This window comes from Drosophila santomea, chromosome 2L (genome assembly GCF_016746245.2).
Source record: "Drosophila santomea strain STO CAGO 1482 chromosome 2L, Prin_Dsan_1.1, whole genome shotgun sequence".
Classification (NCBI taxonomy): Eukaryota; Metazoa; Arthropoda; class Insecta; order Diptera; family Drosophilidae; genus Drosophila; species Drosophila santomea.
This window is the reverse complement of record NC_053016.2, coordinates 18,368,637-18,385,960: the sequence shown is the minus strand read 5'-3', so window position 1 is coordinate 18,385,960 and position 17,324 is coordinate 18,368,637. Positions and strand designations below refer to the sequence as shown.

Here is a 17,324-nt window from a genome sequence, read left to right as displayed (position 1 = left end):
ATTACATCAAAATTGTGAATTTCTCTCGTTATGCATTTGACATTTTCGACTCAATATAAAACGGAAATAACTCACAAACACTCGCACGCAGTCGCTACATTTCGATCGGATATACATATATACAATTGAATCTGTCAAACAACGCTCTGTACACCTTTCGCATGCCATACATAAATAATCAATGAATTTGTGCCCATTTCAAGTCGTAGCAACCTCGCAACATGCGGCGTATACGTAATATGCACAGCAATTCGTTTGCCTTCCAAAGGATAATTTCACTTTGTTCTGATTTATACAACGGAAAATGACGAAGAAGGAATGGATATTGGCATTCTAAGAATCGGGTTGAGTTAAATTGAATTGATTGTTAAGTGCTTGATAAGCCGTTAAGCCTTAGGCCAAAATGGGTAATAAATGAGGGGATATTAATTCATCAGTTTCAGCTTAACAAGCGTTCATAACACATTCTACAAGGATTTTCAGCTCCACGGGAATTCATGTTTAATTCACAGTGAGATTGGAATTCATTTCAGTTCGCTTATCTACCCAGAAGGCTAAAACTTGGCTTTGGCTTGCGCCAAAAACTGCACTCAAAGCCATTCGACTTTGTGACTAAACTTTTGCCAAACTTCTTGTTGGAGAAAATAGAAAAATCAACACCAGCAATAAAAATGCAAAGTAAATATGAACACACAATAGCAATCCCCTGCGAATAAATTGGCAAATAGAAATATGAAAGAGAAAATCTAAGGAGAGATTCAAATAAATGCTTTAAAATACACTTTAATACGAGTATATACAAAAAAGGCTAATTGTTTAATGTTCACATTTTTATTTTAAGCAATCGAACTTTGTGTTTTCCTAGTTTTCTTCCTAAATACCTCTTATTCTGTCTCATACCATTTTCATTATCCTGTGGCGGGACAAATGCTATCCGCTTTCTTTGGGATTGGCTTTTGCCCACCAGTTATTTATTCCCCCCGGTTTTGGTTTAGTTTTCTCTCGTTTCTTTTCACCTCCACCAACTGCAAGGCAAACGAACCGAAAACCCAAACAGCCAAAGGATAAAGCCGAGCAGAATGAGGCAGGCAGCACAAACTCGTGTTAACTACACATTTGGGTATTTGTGTATTAACACTTTGCCAGGGCGCCGCATAGACGGATCCAGGACTCAGGACTCTGGACTCTGGACTCGGGATCCAGTGGAGCAGGATCGGGAGTCAGTTTAACACAAACAGACAGCGGCCAGTTGGCCATTGGACTGATGTTCCTGGGGTTCAGGGGCTAAAGTTTAATTGGCTAGTTTAATTGTCAGAGGGACTGGCACACACACACACTCCAATAAAGACAACAAAGAAATTTAATCAAGCGGCGAACAATTGCAGGGGAACAAAAATAAAAAGTGCAAACGTTTATTGAGTTTAACGAGCGCCGTCTGCACTCAGTCGCTCTTGAATGCCTGCATCTGTGTGCGTGGGCCGCTGTCTGTGTGACAGTATCAGTGTGTACACGAAAGGACTTTTAGCGATGATGGGACTGGGTATTGGGAAACACCAACACCACCAACAACAACGGCAACGGCAGCAGCTTAATTTAAATGTCACCTGCACTAAACAAATACGCCAAAGGGGTGGCCATCGGGGGACGGTGGACAAACAGAGTATGATATTGTTAGTGACACTCTTTCAGCATTAAGTGTGTACATGACAAGCACACCCTCACACCCTCACACCCACACACCCAGGCGGGACTACAAACAGCATTACATATGGCCAAGTCCCGGGAAACGCTCTTCAGAAGCCACTCAACTCATCGAGCAGCCAATCGAACAGATAAACAAGCTCACAAAAACATTTGGGTGGTATTTCCCGAGTGATAGGATTCTCGATAGTTTATACAAAGATACGCATGCAAAGATACCGAAGAACCTGAAAAACGCAAATTAAAGTTCTCCTCCTAAGTGATTGGTTCTTTACATGAGAAGTTAAAAAGCGACATAATTACAATGCGTTTAAATAACAAGCTGGCGGGATGTATTTTATGTGCGAAAATCATGGTCATTTTACATTGTGTATAACTAAAAAGTGATATTTTGAAGGTGGTCAGTTGAAGAATACTCCATAGATTGACACTATTTTATCCATAGTCTGCGCTTCCTGCAGCTGCTTAAATATTTGGATTGAATGAAATTAAAATAAACAAAGTCTCTTGAGCAGGACTTCGCACAGCTCTATTTCCATCATCATTATCGCAGCAAGAAATCATAATGATGCCAATAAAAATAAATAATTGACAAGACGACAAACTGTGCGGCGATGACACTGGCCATTTGGCTAAGCAGAAACGTCAAAGTGGTTAGCAGTGGGTGGTATTTACTGTTGGGTGGGGCTTATATTCATTCAGCATACACCACAGTATAATGGCCAGAACTTAGCTCTTCAGCTCTAGATGTCCTGAGCCCTGTTCCCTGCGTGTGGGTAATGGGACGCGTCTCGCGTCCCATATCATTATGCATCATTAAGTTGATGGGCTCCCCGGCATCGAGACACTTCGATTTTATGGATGTAGCATATGGATGGCGGTCCAGTCCCTTTGCCAACTGCTCCGCCATTGCTATTAACCACATATTACTCATCGAACAATGTATTTGTGGGTCCATTTGGTTTGCCCATAGTTCTATGCGCCCAACTATGTACAATAAACTAATATTTTGATGGGTTTTGTATCGTTATGTGCGTTTAGAACTGGGAACATCCTAGAGTGTTGCATCTTAGCAAGATGGAACTCATTAGGAGTTAGATTCTTTCAGTGGACATATCTTTTGACAGCCACGTCTATAAATCTTCAAATTTAAATGCTTGCCAAAGTGAACTTTTACCATCGATGCTATAACATTATTGGTCGCATTTAAATGCCCGCCAGGTCTTCCAATTAGTACGCAACCTTTGAGGTGAAAGTATAAGCTTCCATCGACTGGCTGACGTAAGTCCTTGCGTCATTGCATTAAGGATTCTCGACTGTACTCTCTTGTTTGCCTCGACGCGCTGCTTCTTTCTGCTGTTTCTGTTTCTGTTTGCCTTGCCCTGTTTGTTTGTTTGTTTGCTTCCCATAAGTTACCCATTGGCTGGCATCAACTCTTGGCACATTTGCTTGACAAATTGTTTTGTTTTTTGGCCCCGTCGACGTCACTTGGTAATCGATATGTGAGCGAGGAAAAGGATACAGGACCCACACCTCGGACCCCATGCCGCAACCCCCACTTCTCAGTTGTCCCCAACAACCAGTTTTCGCGAGCTTACCTTGTCAGCAAAATAAACATAAATATGTATATGGAGGGGTGCACAACTTATATATACGAGTACACATATAAGAGCAGGGAGTGTTTTCGCCATATACAATTGACTAAAATTTCAATTTCTTTCTCTGGTTTCTTTGCAGGTGAGTTTGAGTTTCTGAGACACTTTTCCTTCGCTTTTGCCTTTGCCGTCGCCCGGCGGGTTGTAAAATCAAAGTACGTACTTCGGCTGACACCACCGGCACTCCCCCAAATAGCACAATGGAAAAGTGAAGAAGCCGTAGCCTGAAATCAATAAAGTCGAGCGTATCCGGCTGATAGCTGTTTAATGTTTACAATATGTCTTTATCTTCCCACTGCCACCCGGCACTTCTCCAATTCGCCAAAGCGCTTCACCAAAGCCATGACTTTGACTTTACCTTGGGCCACGAGTGCGGAACTGACTGCCCCTGCAGCGAATGCCATGCAAAGCGCTTCGATAATGCCGAGCGTTATGGCCAACTGCATCTGCATCTGCATCTGCAGTTGTTATGATAGCCCTGGGTGTGAACTCCCGGCAAGGAAACGCACTCCTAATGCCAAACAATTTAGTGCAGTGTCGACGCCCCGGCAGGAAAAGGTATCCTCTGTTATCCGATTTGCATTAAGGTGAATGCGCTCAAATGTGCAATTCAATTTGGGAAACTCCATCCAAACAAACAAGGCAGTACAACCGGAGCAGTGCACTGCGAGAAAGATCTTTAGCAAAGCATAGAAAAACTTAATTTGACTATCCAATTTTGTGACTTATTCTACAACAACTTCTTGTATGCTTAGGCACAAGTTAGATACATGTTTAAATATGTTTAGCAACTATCTTGTATCTTATAACTGAACTGGATTTGATGAGCGCCAACCATATCCCGCTACAGAATTGAACTTTTCATGGAGCGATTCAAATTTCAAGAGCTCATTCCCAATTCGAGATCATTTTTAGCTGTGCCTTTTGGGGGCAAACCGAGGACACGGGTTCGGCATGCTGTTAACCAGAAAAGCAGCGCAGAAAGCAGCTTAGCCTGCCTGTGAACCGGAGGAGACCGCTTGCCGGGGTCGACTTAGCGCATAAAAAATTCAAAGTCAGTGAAACGCAGCTTAAGCTGTTTTTTACACAGCCAACAAAACACACAAAGAGGGGCGCACAAAATCGGGATAAACACACATGTACAACACTGATGCCGGCGGATGATGATGGGTTGCAGGTTGGGAGTGGGATCGGGAGTGGGACTGGGACTGGGACTGGGATTCGGATTGGGTGTCAAGGGTCGAGTATTCAGGGTTCGCAGGCTCTTCCGAGGGAAATGCCGCGGAAAAGCGAACGGCAAACGGAGGGGGAAGCTGCAGCATAAGCAAAGTAGATTAAACACCGCAAAGTAGTAAGCGCCCAATGAGTCGACAGTGGCTAGTGTAAATACCGGCAAAAACGGTGCTTTTTGGGGCCAAAGCAAAGCAGGGAAAAGCAAGGCAAAGCAAAGCCGACAAAGCGCGCTTAAAAATGTCCAAAAGCGAAACCAGGTCGTCCTGCTGTCCAGCTGATGGAATCTCTTTTTGGCCCAATCCCTGCGGCTCACTGGGCTTAAATATTTAGCAACAGTTTGCAGTCTGAAGTTTGTTGCGGGGAGGGGGAACCAAAAAAGTTTTGGAACACATGATATATGCCTGATATTTCTGGCCGTTTTGGGACAAGTCGTAATAACGTAATTAAGTGGCTCACTTGTTGGAAGTTGGCAGTAAATGGGTTTAATTTTTCGGTTACTGCACTGAAAGCGAGGCGAAAGTCAGCTAGTTGCAGTAATAATGCAATATCACAAACTTTCCAATGAGCTGTGGCTAATATTTGCAGAGTAAAAAGCAGAAACTTTTGTAAGCACGGGAAACAGATTACTATTAAAATTGTTTTAAATATCAATTTACTTGTGAAAACTCGTTTCTAAACTACCAATTATGATACGGACAACTTAATGTGCATTTAAGACGTATAATTTATTATTTATTGCACTTTACTTATTTGGTGTTTTTTGTGATATTAAATTTTATTGCCCTTTTGGCATATTAGAGTACTCATTAAAATATAATAATTTATTTTATTAAAATGCAATTCAGCAGACAAACCACTGAGTGGAAAATAAGAACGCCCCATAGTAGCGCTCATGTTAATTATTACGCTTAAGGGACTTCAAGTTATTTTCCAGATTGATTAAAGTTTAATTTTCAAGTTTATTGAGAGGCCTGACTCGAGACATTTTAATTGCATGTATGGATGGCCCGAAGTTATGCAAATTCATTTAAACATTTGCCACTGCCTGACGCAAAGATTGCATATTAAATATGCATTAACCGCAGTTCACTTTGTGCCTTTCCCTGCTTCTTGGTAACCACCGCATATCCGCAGGATACCAGGATACCAGGATACCAGGATACTCCCCACCCATGCGGCTCCAATTTGTGCGCTACACTTTTCTCCGCTCGGTAATGTGTTAAATTTTCACAGTTGAATTTGTGTCTGTGTGTGCGCTGAGTAAATTTGAATTTGATTGAAAAGCGTGTGACAGCGCTTCGATCCTTTTACCTGATGTAGTGGGAGTGGGAGTGGGAATGGGACTACCTCTCCACCGCCCTTCCTGGCAAAATGCACGCCACACCCACAACCCACCCACATTTGTCGAAGTTTAGATAACGTTGCGCATCATTTGGCACCCAGGCTCGACTGCTTACTTTGCCACGAGATGTGGTGCGCTTTGCTTGTCAAATGGTTTTGTATAGATTTCCCCCATAGTTTCCCATTTCCACGGAACAGCCAACCAGCACCCATCCCCGCCCACCCACTTTTTCCATTTTTTCCACCGCACTCGTCTATACGGCATGGGTTTTTGTGACAGCTTGTTAGACGTATCCTGGCAGTTGCAAGAAAAACCGGAACAGCAATGGCTCGAACTGAATGGAGCATTGTGTCCTGACGGCGATGAATGTAAGCGATTTATTTTATGATTTATTGCGTATACTTATTGTGTATGCTGTCCGAGGATTCACTTCACACACACATCTATCTGCGCCCTATTGTTAACACTTGCAAATCGGCCGGGCCTTGCAGCAATTCCTGTTCCGCAGCCGGAGCATTTAAAAATGTTCATTCAATCAAGTGTCAAATTAGTGGGGATTCTTAATTTAAGCAGCCATTCCACGGCATGTCCCTGCTCTTTTCACCCTACACCCTTCATAAATAAACCATTCGGCTGCCACTCAATTAGGGCGTAAGTCCGGGTCCGTTTTTCGGGTACAAACTCGGATTCGGATTCAGCCCCTAGTCCAAATGCCCAGCCAGGATCTACAAATCAAAAAATGTATAAAACATGCAATTTGTTGGCCAAAAGTCATGCGTAATGTGGTCCCTTGCCAGGCCCTTTCTTGGGTCCAAAGGATGCGGACTTGGTCCTTCCACTTCAAAATGAATCTGTTGCTGTTAGTGTTGGTGTTTTTGTTACCTAAGCCCCGGCAAAAAGTTAGCAAATGAAGTGCCAAAAGTTGCTTGTCTAGACAAAAAGTGAAACCGATGCAAAGTTAGCAGCATTTTGTCTTGCTTTGACTCACTCAACCTGGGTGTGATGTTATTTCGATATGGTATCCATCACAACCTCCTTGAGTGAGCGATAGCAGGACAGAGTATCCACGAAACTAACTGGCACCAGTGAGTTATAATAAAGATATCGCAAAATATGAGTGATATAACTGGCAGTTTAAAATTTTGGATTGTTTTGATTGTTATTTAACATGAGTAAGTTAACTTTGAGTGAAATTCCAGCAAGATAATTATAAAATAAAATGATTACCTAAAAAGCCTCGTTTGTTTTTACCATTTCGTTTTCCTGACTATCTGTATATGGGGAAAGTAATCAAATCAAATGTGAAATGAAAACAGACGACTCTGGTCTTAAAGCATCAAGAATTTAGAGGCCGCGGGCGAAATTCAAAAGCATGTCAATTTAATAATGCTTAATGGCAAGAATCATTTCGGGCAATAAATGTATAAGTGCATATGGCACTCGCAGGAAAGGAATGCCATTTGATACAGCCAGCTTCCGGAACTCGGAGGCTCCTCCTGCCCGCCACTCCTGGATTTCGTTCCCCGGGGACAAACGGATGGGGGCATGATATGGATGTCATGGCATTCTCCGAGCAGCTTCTTGTGGCAAATATTTACCTTTTGGGGCCTTTGGCATCCCGCATGTGTCGGTCGTCGGTCGTCGGTCGTCTGTCTGGTTGTGTGCTCTCTATGAGAAAATAACATTTGCAATTTTAAGCACTTGAGACTTGTCACTGGGAGGTGGCTCGGATATCTGTATACTCATATGCATATATCAGCACGGATATACCCCTGTCAATATCTCGCATCTCTGGCTAATGGTAAATTTTCATTTATTACTCTCTCGTACTTTTTCGTTATTACCTTTGTGGCTAAATTGCGATTATTTATTAATTAAATTTGTTATGACAACACAAGATGCAAAGTCATTTGTTTGCCTCGCTGCGTGTGGGTTTCTGTGGCTTTCGGCCAAAAGCCAGAGAAAACCACGTAAAATACAAGCGGACTGTCCGTTCGGGCTATTATTTCAAGACTCAGCCGGGTGGCTGTTCTGCTCTTAAGCTATTTTATTGAGTTTTCCACTCCAATCCGTCCCTTTTCAAACCCTTTTTGGCCCACGCACACGCACACACACACACACATTGCACAACAAAGGCTTTCATTTTTAATGCCGAGCAGACGGTTAAGCATAATTATGTTTGTCGATGGGGCGGAGTTCAGATTTTCGACCCCGAACAGGTGCACAAAGGTAAAATAATACAGCTCCGGCATTTTAAGCTGGCTTAAAGAGCTCGGCAAAGTTTATCCGCTTGCTTTAAATTAACCCCGATTCAGTGGCTCTTTGGCCGTAATATACAGAGTAAACCAACTTGAGCTCGACACTTATGAGACATGTTCCTGCCACTTTGCACTTCTGCGAAAATTTTGGCCGCCAGCACTTTTGCCTCTCATGTCGAAGTGCGTCCAGCTGAGCAACAAGAGTTATGTAATTGACTCGAAATACCCTCGGAGCATTTGAAATTTTAAGCAGCAGTAAAGTTTCGCGTGACGACAAGGAAAAATTGCCGAAAAAGGAAGATTTCTCATTTTCCAAGCGTTTTAATTTGTGCGAAATTAAGCAAAAAATAAACTCATTTTGCTAGCTGCAGTAGCAGCAGCACAAACATGGCGAAACTTTTTCGATAGCTGTCTGACAACAAAGCGAAAATCTAAAAAAAACGTAAAAAAGCTGGAAAAACTTTCAGCGGAAGTTGATGGCAGGAAAACTCGAGTAAAATGTGCACGAAATTGTCTCTGCGCGAAAGAAAAATCTATGCGATTGAGGAGAAATTGCAAAATTCAATGCCCTCAGTAGTCTGAGCCTCCGGCCTTTTCCATTACGGCATCTTCATTCCGGCTACGGCTACGAACATGCCACGCCCCCCCGCCACCTGACCGCCCCCGCATTTTGGGGGCACCATGACTTAGTGCCGACTTCATGCAAAGCTTTCCCGCTGCCGACGGTGATTTAGTTGTTAGCCTGCGGACAAACATTTCATGGCTCGATGTGCTCAATTCAATCAATTGCCATCGACAGACAGCAGTCTGCAAGGATACCTCCCATCCTTCGACCGCCAACTCGGTGCAATTTTAATCAAAACTCGCATATGTGTGTGGCAACTGATGTATGGCGGCTCGGCTGCCTTTGCCTTTAGTTGTCACAGGTTGGCGTAATGGCGACATCGCACAGGATGAACAAGGATATCGGGGATTTGCTTGCGGGTCAAGCCTTTGTTAGCCCACTTGATATTTGGTAACGTTGTGCATTAAATAAAATACTAAAATCGACGAAATCAACTTCCCCTAACTCCGAAACATTTAAATTTAATTAATTTATATATTATATACATATATATTATGTTATATATGTTATGTTATATATTCCTTTTTTCTATTTGGCATAGTTAAACAGCAACCCTAACTTGAAATCTTCGAAATTAAGTCCTTAGATAGCCATCAAGTTATACATTTTCCTTAGATAGTAAACATAACAAGGGAGAATGACTATCAGATACCTGTTACTCAGCTAGAGGCAGTGCCTAATCTTAACTTTCTAGCTTTAATAGCTCCTGAATTCTCGACGGTCAGCCAGACGGACATGGCCAGTTAAACTCGGCTATTGATCCTGATAAAGATTTGAGTTTATTTTTATAGGCGTGTAATAGATCTAGGAATTTAACTGGTTGTTCCGCCCAGTTGTTTTTCATTTTCTCCGACCAATTTGCTTTCAGCTTTAGATGTAACCACATACAGTAAAATATCTGGGAGAACTATTGATTTATCCCGAGCAGCGTTCAAAAAGCCTCAATGTATTAGATTTTTTTGCATCGGAACTTAAAGAAAAGATTAGATCTCCTCGGTGTAAATAGTATTTCAGATATGTCACATACTCTTCCGTATTTGGATCGTCCCTTGCAGATATGATCTCCTGCTCCAAAGTAGATTTCAAAACATTCACATGCATTTCAATCATATCGTGTCGGTATGTACCGACATCATTAAAAACTCGCAAAGGGTTTTAATTTTTCATTCAAGGGAGCACTTTTGGCCAGAACCTTAAAATTACCGAAATCATTTATATACATTTTGCATTTCTTCTTAATAAAACAGACAGAAACGCATTGGCAAACATTTTCCTATATTTTGTATACAACTGACAGGTTTAGAGCTATAGACACAATTTTTTTTTACTATCGCGAATATATGTACGTATATGACTTCCTTGGGTCAATGACGTCGAAGTAAACTTTAAGGTGTATGATGCAATATATATGTATATGTATATATTGAATTTTAAAGGCAGACAATTAAAAAGAATTAGCGAATGTATTAACTAAAATGTAAATGTTGTACATTGATAAGTTATTACCGTGTCTTGGCTGAAACATTCAGTTAGCCCCAATGTTAAATGTTCAAGCATTTCGACTGTTGGTCATCACGAGTGTAGTAAGGACTGTTTGTCAGCGCAAAGGACTCGCAAGCAGCGCAGCGCAACGATTTCCTTTTGTTATTCACAGGCCATAGAGAGTGGGCTCCATCCATTTGGCTAATTGTTCAGTTTGTTTTACGTGTAAGGCTACAAATTGGCCGAAGCACACGTTTCCCCAGACAGTTAGGTAGTGCCGTAGCGCCCGTAGTGAAAACCCGAGTGCACGTTCCGCTTTTCCGTGCCACCCCACCCACCGAAATAACCGGCAAAGGGTCCTGCCGCCTGTCGGGTTCATAATAATTTAAATGCTGGGCACACAGAGTGACATGGCAAAGACAAACAGAGGTCAAGCTGCGTCAGTGGGGCTGTTGCAGCAGAAGCAACTGCAAATGGCTACGTGACCGGATGCACTGCAGCGGTCTGCATTTAAATCCAAAGGCGGCAGCATCAGAATTAGCACGACAAAGGGTTGCCAGTCGGAGTGTCCTAACAACCGGGGGATTTGGCAATCCGGAGTGAGCGGGAACCGGCTTGAGTTAATTTACCCTGGCAAGCAACAAGCTCTGCGCAAATACCAAACGACAAACGGTCTACAGTTCTGCCACCATGGCCACCCTAGAACCATGGCCAGTCTAGGCCCCTTTCCAAGCCCGAATCTGAATCCGAGTCCGAAAGGCTTGGGCCTTTCAGATCAACTGCCGAGCAAACAAATGGCGTTGCAATTGAGCACGTTTTTGTCGAGCAGTGGAAATGAACTGCGACACGGTGATTCAGTTTGGCCAGCGCCAGAAGTCGAAATGGAAGTCGGAGTCAAAGTCCGGGCCTAGGTATTAGCCTGTCCATTCTGCCCAGTTCATGTGGCAGGTCAAGTGGCATGCGGCAGCTGACAGGACGTGCGCCCAAAGATGTTTTCACAGGATATATGTGTCACCGAGTAAGCATGCTACTGCAGGATGAGTGGAAGCTGATCCGCGCTCAGTCCGCACTCCGACAGAAAATCAAAAGCTTTTAGGAAAATGTATAGGAAAATGGCACTTGTAGCACGCTGAACATACAGAAATGTATATTGAATATAAAAAACACAAATCAATACTAATTCAAAAAGAAAAGGTTTGCAAATGTAAGACAAACAACTATGGGCTTTCTTAAGCTTCCTGTTCCCAAACCAGCATGAAAAAGCTACATTTGAGGCCAGTCAATCTGCATGCCCCGTATTAATGGATCGAAAAATTGTAATTGGAAACGAGGCGGTTTAGCAGGGACAAGGGAAGATGCAACAGCCCGGGTGTCCCATTTAAGTGGGGCGATCACTCCGGCTGCAAGTGGCTAAATGCCTCAATGCATGTTGAGGAACAACACGCACCTATAGAATCCTGGCTAAAAGACAATGGCAGAAAGTCAAACTAGGCAAAGAAGAAAAAACTGCGGCAAATTTGTATGGAAAAAGCATACGGCAGAGAGACAAACAAGGTCCTGGGTAAACCGCAAAAAGTATCAACTTTCGGCCCCTACTTTTTATACGTTAGTTTACAGCAGCAGCAGACCGGGTACGGCATAAAAGAAACATAACTAATTTGCATAAAGTGCGGAAACACGGCAGCGGCACACAGATATCTCAGTTTGTCCGGTGCAAAGGGAGTGAAAATACAGAAACTTTGTTGACGGAAATGGGGCAAAGTCACCATTGGAGAGTTGACGCCAAAAGGCAAACCCTCTGCGGTTTTGAGCCAGGTTTTGAGTTCTCAGGTGCTGTGTGTTTGCCAGACTCTTTCAGACAGAATTCACAAAATACTAAACTAAGGAAGACCACCAAACTAAGGACCGCCCATGTCTTTAGGTGAGCGAAACTTTTGCATGCCAAAGTGAAAGTGGAGTCTGTCGGCGGGAGAAAGTTGGCACTGGCCACCATATTAGCGGTTTGCAAAATATTCCAAGATAAGACAGAGGCTAGGTGCCTACAAGGCGTGCACGGGAAAGAAATGCTAACTCCAAGAACGTTTGACTATATCTATATATTAGTTTCGTAAGGGTTTATAAAGGTCTATTAAGGTTTTGTAAAGGTAAAGTTGGGACTTTGTTAGCTGCTCAATATACACAATTGTAATTATGGTAAATATAAAATTGACATTATAGTGTTACGTATAATATGTAAAAGCTCAGTTGTATTTTATACCCTGCAAATTTCTTTTTTCTGTGTGTGCAAAACTTAACCTGGCGTTTCGTATTATGCAAAGGAGGGAACCCTTACAAAGTGGAATATCTTAGCAAGCTGATATCATGTTTCCCATACTTTCCTTGCAGCTTGGTCAACCAGTCGATGCCCGACGCCTTTAAAGTTCAGAAGATGGTGGACAGTGCCCTGAGAGTGTGGGAGTACAACTCGAAGCTGACATTTCGTCAGGTCTACAGCGACCAGGCCGACATCCAGATACTCTTTGCACGGTGAGTACTCAGAAATCTACGGGGATTGCGAATCGGGGATTGGGGATGCATGGATACGAGCACTGGTAGGTGGGGAGATCATAAAAAAGCGAGTCTTTAGAGCCATAAACAAACGCACATAAAATTGCACTTAAAAGCAGGCGAACGATAAATAAGCCAAGTATTAAATCCATGAAACGACGTCGATGATGAAATGGCACCGATGACAAAGTCGATGGGCGTGCGAGGAGCTCCGTGGCTGGCATGTCTGAATCAAAGAGTTTATGTGGCAGCTGCTTGTTCTTAGATAAGCTGTGAATATGATTTCCCCCTGACCGTGCTCGTAATTCCTCTGAAACACCGAACTAATCCAGAACATCCACGCTGGACCTTTTCTTAACGCTTTGCAGGCGCCAGCACGGCGATGGCTATAAATTCGACGGACCTGGTCAGGTGCTGGCCCACGCCTTCTATCCCGGCGAGGGGCGTGGCGGAGACGCCCACTTCGATGCTGACGAAACCTGGAACTTTGACGGCGGATCCGATGATAACCGCGGTGGGTGCAGTTCATCAAGTCCGTTGGCCATGCCACATAATAATGTTCTTCTATTGACGTTTACTAATTGCATAAGAGGTCAATAGTGTTTTGGCTGTGCTGTCTGGTCCGTGGTTTTTTTGCGTTTACACTGGCGAAAATTGTATTATTTTGATATCATTTTGTATAATAACACATTTTTAATAATTTGATTTATAAGTTCAACTTATTTCTATCTATCATTTGTTCATTCATTTAAACAGTTGAAGATGCATCTCTTCAATGAGAGAATTGCTTAATAATTAAGTTGTATTTTTGTTAAGTGCAGGGCGTGATACGTACTTTTATAAATATTATTTCAAATTGCAATTAATTTTTATCAATTTGAAAATTGATTGCTATTACTATAAATTGCAGTAGAGCACGATTGGCATGTGAATCTATCTAATTATTTTGTACAATGAATTACCTCTGTTTTTTGCTAAGTGTTACACCGAAACCACACGCGGGCAAAATCAATAAAAGCTGCATACGCTGCTGCGGTAGGAAAAAAAGGAATAGGTCGGGAAGATGGCCCACGTCGGAGGGCAGGAGGCAGTGGAAGGGAAGGCCATGACTGGCGACGCGTTGCCTGCAGCCTGCCGCTTGCGTTTTGTAATTTAGCACAATAAATCGTCAGGACAGACCCCGAAGACCCTGTAGACCCCTGTAGACCCCTGTAGACCCCTGAATCCCCGCGGAACCCGAATTGCGCTTCGGCATTTTTAATGGTTTTTAATGCCAATAAAAAATTGTCAGCATGACGCGTGACGTTGGCAGCCATTTTAAAATGTTGCAAGCGTCGCCATTTTTATGCCACTTACAAAGTCGTCAAGGCGACGAGCCCGTCTTGCCCCATCCTGTCCCCTGCCACCCCTTTCTGTCCCCTTTTCGCCCGCTATTAACCAGTCAGCGTATTTATGTTGCATTCCGTGTCCTGTCGTTGCAGGAACCAATTTTCTGAACGTGGCCCTGCACGAACTGGGTCATTCTCTCGGACTGGGCCACTCCTCGGACCCGAATGCGGTCATGTTTCCGTGGTACCAGAACAACGAGGTGGGTGGCAATCTGCCCGACGACGATCGCAACGGAATCCAGGAGTTGTACGGCTCCAAGGAGAAGACCTGGGGGCCCTATAGACCACACACCACAGCACCCACAACCACCACAACCACCACAACCACGACGACCATGCGCGCGTTGATTTACCGATTTACAGATAAGCCGGTCTACCGGCCCAGGAACAATCCCAGCAGCAATCCCAACAGAGAACGGAATCGGGCAAGGGAGCGCCAGGAGGAGGAGCGGAGGCGTCAGGAGCAGCAGCGGCAAGAGCAGGAACGTCAAGAGCAGGAGGATCGTCGGCGCGAAAGAGAACGTAAACGCCAGTGGGAGATAGAGCAAAAGGAGCAACAAAAGCGACAGGAGCGCGAACGGCTGGAGTGGCAAGAGCGACAGGAGCAACAGGAGCGACAGGAGCGACAGGAGCGACAGGAGCGCGAACGGAAGATGCGGCTTGAGTGGGAACGTAAGAATAGGGAGCGGAATGGAATCCAGGAACCAGTTACTCCTCCAGCCAGCACCACCATGAGACCCACCAGCAAGCCATATCCCACTGCGGTACACCGGCACAACCATAACAAGCCGCGCAAACTCAAGCCGAATACCTGCATGACCTACTACGATGCCATCTCAATGATCCGCGGTGAACTGTTCATCTTCCGGGGACCCGTAAGTTTTTTAACCTGGAACACATGTATATTACCCCCGATTACCAATGAAATCTCGTTCGACAGTACCTTTGGCGCATTAATAAATCTGGTCTGTTGCCTGGCTATCCCACGGAGACCAGGAGACATTGGTCCGCTCTGCCCGAGAATCTCACCAAGGTGGATGCTGTATACGTTAACAAACAGCGACAGATTGTGTTCTTCATAGGTGGGTCAGAGATAAGCGAATCTTTCGAATTCTTAAAACATATATTTCAGCACATCTTATAAAAGCTTCTTGAAATAAACTAATGGTTGTTAATGCTTTTTTGTGCCCTAGGTCGCCAGTATTATGTATTCAACTCGGTAACGCTTGCTCCTGGCTACCCGAAACCACTTGCCAGTCTGGGTCTGTCGCCCACTTTGACCCACATCGATGCCTCCTTCGTGTGGGGACACAACAACCGGACCTACTTGACCAGCGGCACTATGTACTGGCGCATCGATGACTACACGGGTCGGGTGGAACTGGATTATCCGCGGGACATGAGCATCTGGTCGGGAGTGGGCTACCAGATCGACGCGGCATTCCAGTACTCGGATGGCAAGACGTACTTCTTTAAGAACCTGAGGTACTGGGAGTTCAACGACGATCGCATGAAGGTGGCCCACCCCACGGCTAAGCTGTCGGCACCAAAGTGGATGCAGTGCGCCCGGAGTGCTAACGAGGTGGACGACGAGCAGCGCTGGACGGCCCCTTTGGTATCCGGGGAGAACGAAGACGAGGAAACGGGGAGAAGCGGATCTAGGGAGCTTAGAGTTCACCTATTCCTTCTTCCGATCCTTTTGCTAGCCATCGCCACTTGGCAGAGTTAAAATTGAATATGAAGCGTACCCTCAGAAATGCCTAGAATTAAGAGCCATGGTTCGCCTCGTATTTTGTATAAAGAATAATGGTTTTTGTAACCAAAAAAAGAAGCATATTGATCTGTTATGGTATAAATTTTTAAAGAACTTTTCGAAATTAAAACAGGTAAAGCTAGTATTCAAGGACCCCAAAACTGCTATGCTGCAAATTACTTAAGCAACAAAAGTTAAATTAGAAATTGAAAAGTGTTCAAGATTTTGCTGTACATTTTAGCGGCTTGAGTAGATTTAATAGGATCTATAATGCAGAGCGCAACTGTGTGACAGTCTGGCGCTTCCATGCCCCAAAAGACGACACCGAGCGGCCTTTCCTTAGATTTAAGGAAAATAAATGAACACACCAGTGAAAGTCGCAATAGATGACAAATCTGCGACTTGTCACTGCCGATTTATTCATGGATACTGCCAATTGGGCACACTGGCGCCTCTATTGGACAAATAGCAGGACTGTTTTACCAGATCTATATACCGTACATATAAGATAAGTGCACAAGACTATAAGGTAACTCTTAGTCTACTTAAACGTAAAAACAAATATGTTCTATTTGTATACAGAAAGCATCGAAATTCTAATGTTGAAATTCGAGACCACTACTGCCTTATGAATAAGTAATAGCTATGCCGTTTATTAAAGAAAGTTGGACGCTATGGTCCGCTTTTCTTGTTTCGACGAACCTTTCTAATTATTTATATAGAAATGTGATATTATCATAAATTCTGAGCGATTGTAAGCAAAAGATAAACTGAGCAAAACAATAACCCTACCTTTTGGTTAGTTTTCAATTGTATTAACATAAGATACTTAAGCTGCAAACTATAATTTTCTACTCCTCTTTACCTAAGCAAAACTATATACTTAAATAAATAAAATAAAATGCAAAATTTCGACACGAAAATTGAATGAAGTCATTGTGATCTACTCGAGTGAAGGGTTTGAAAGGTAAATTTTTAGTTAGTTTGTTACTAGCTTGTCATATAGGCATATGACATAAACAAATACGTTTCCACGAATTGTAGGGTTTGTATAAAAACCCCCTAAATGGTTGAAACCGACCCAATTTAACGGCCCTGATGGGCACACACATTTGATATAGCCATGATGACGGAGCTAAAACCGAAATGGAAGTTCACTGCGATACAATATTATCGTACCCTATACATGTATACTATTACTGAAATAAACAAATGTATCATAAGCGATAATATCGTTATCTCTAGGTAATAGACAAGACTGAGGAGAATCTGAAAAGTTAGTGTGTCAATAACAATGACGGTTGCCCCTCGAAAATGTTTGCAGCCCGGCAGGATATGCA

General features: G+C 43.4%; 1 protein-coding gene across 2 annotated transcripts in view; it reads left to right on the top strand.

The window, feature by feature from the left end:
* Positions 1-16,896, top strand: part of LOC120448220 (matrix metalloproteinase-2) — a 73,256-nt gene extending 56,360 nt beyond the window's left edge. Inside the window, exons 4-8 of one of the 2 annotated variants that reach the window (XM_039630115.2) lie at positions 12,682-12,822; positions 13,212-13,357; positions 14,325-15,106; positions 15,172-15,313; positions 15,425-16,896. In XM_039630115.2, coding sequence (XP_039486049.1) covers positions 12,682-12,822; positions 13,212-13,357; positions 14,325-15,106; positions 15,172-15,313; positions 15,425-15,960 — 1,747 coding nt within the window. In that variant the 3' untranslated portion in view covers positions 15,961-16,896. The remainder of the gene's footprint in view (positions 1-12,681; positions 12,823-13,211; positions 13,358-14,324; positions 15,107-15,171; positions 15,314-15,424) is intronic. The other variant, XM_039630124.1, reaches the window with a different exon arrangement.
* The last annotated feature ends 428 nt before the right edge of the window (positions 16,897-17,324 follow it).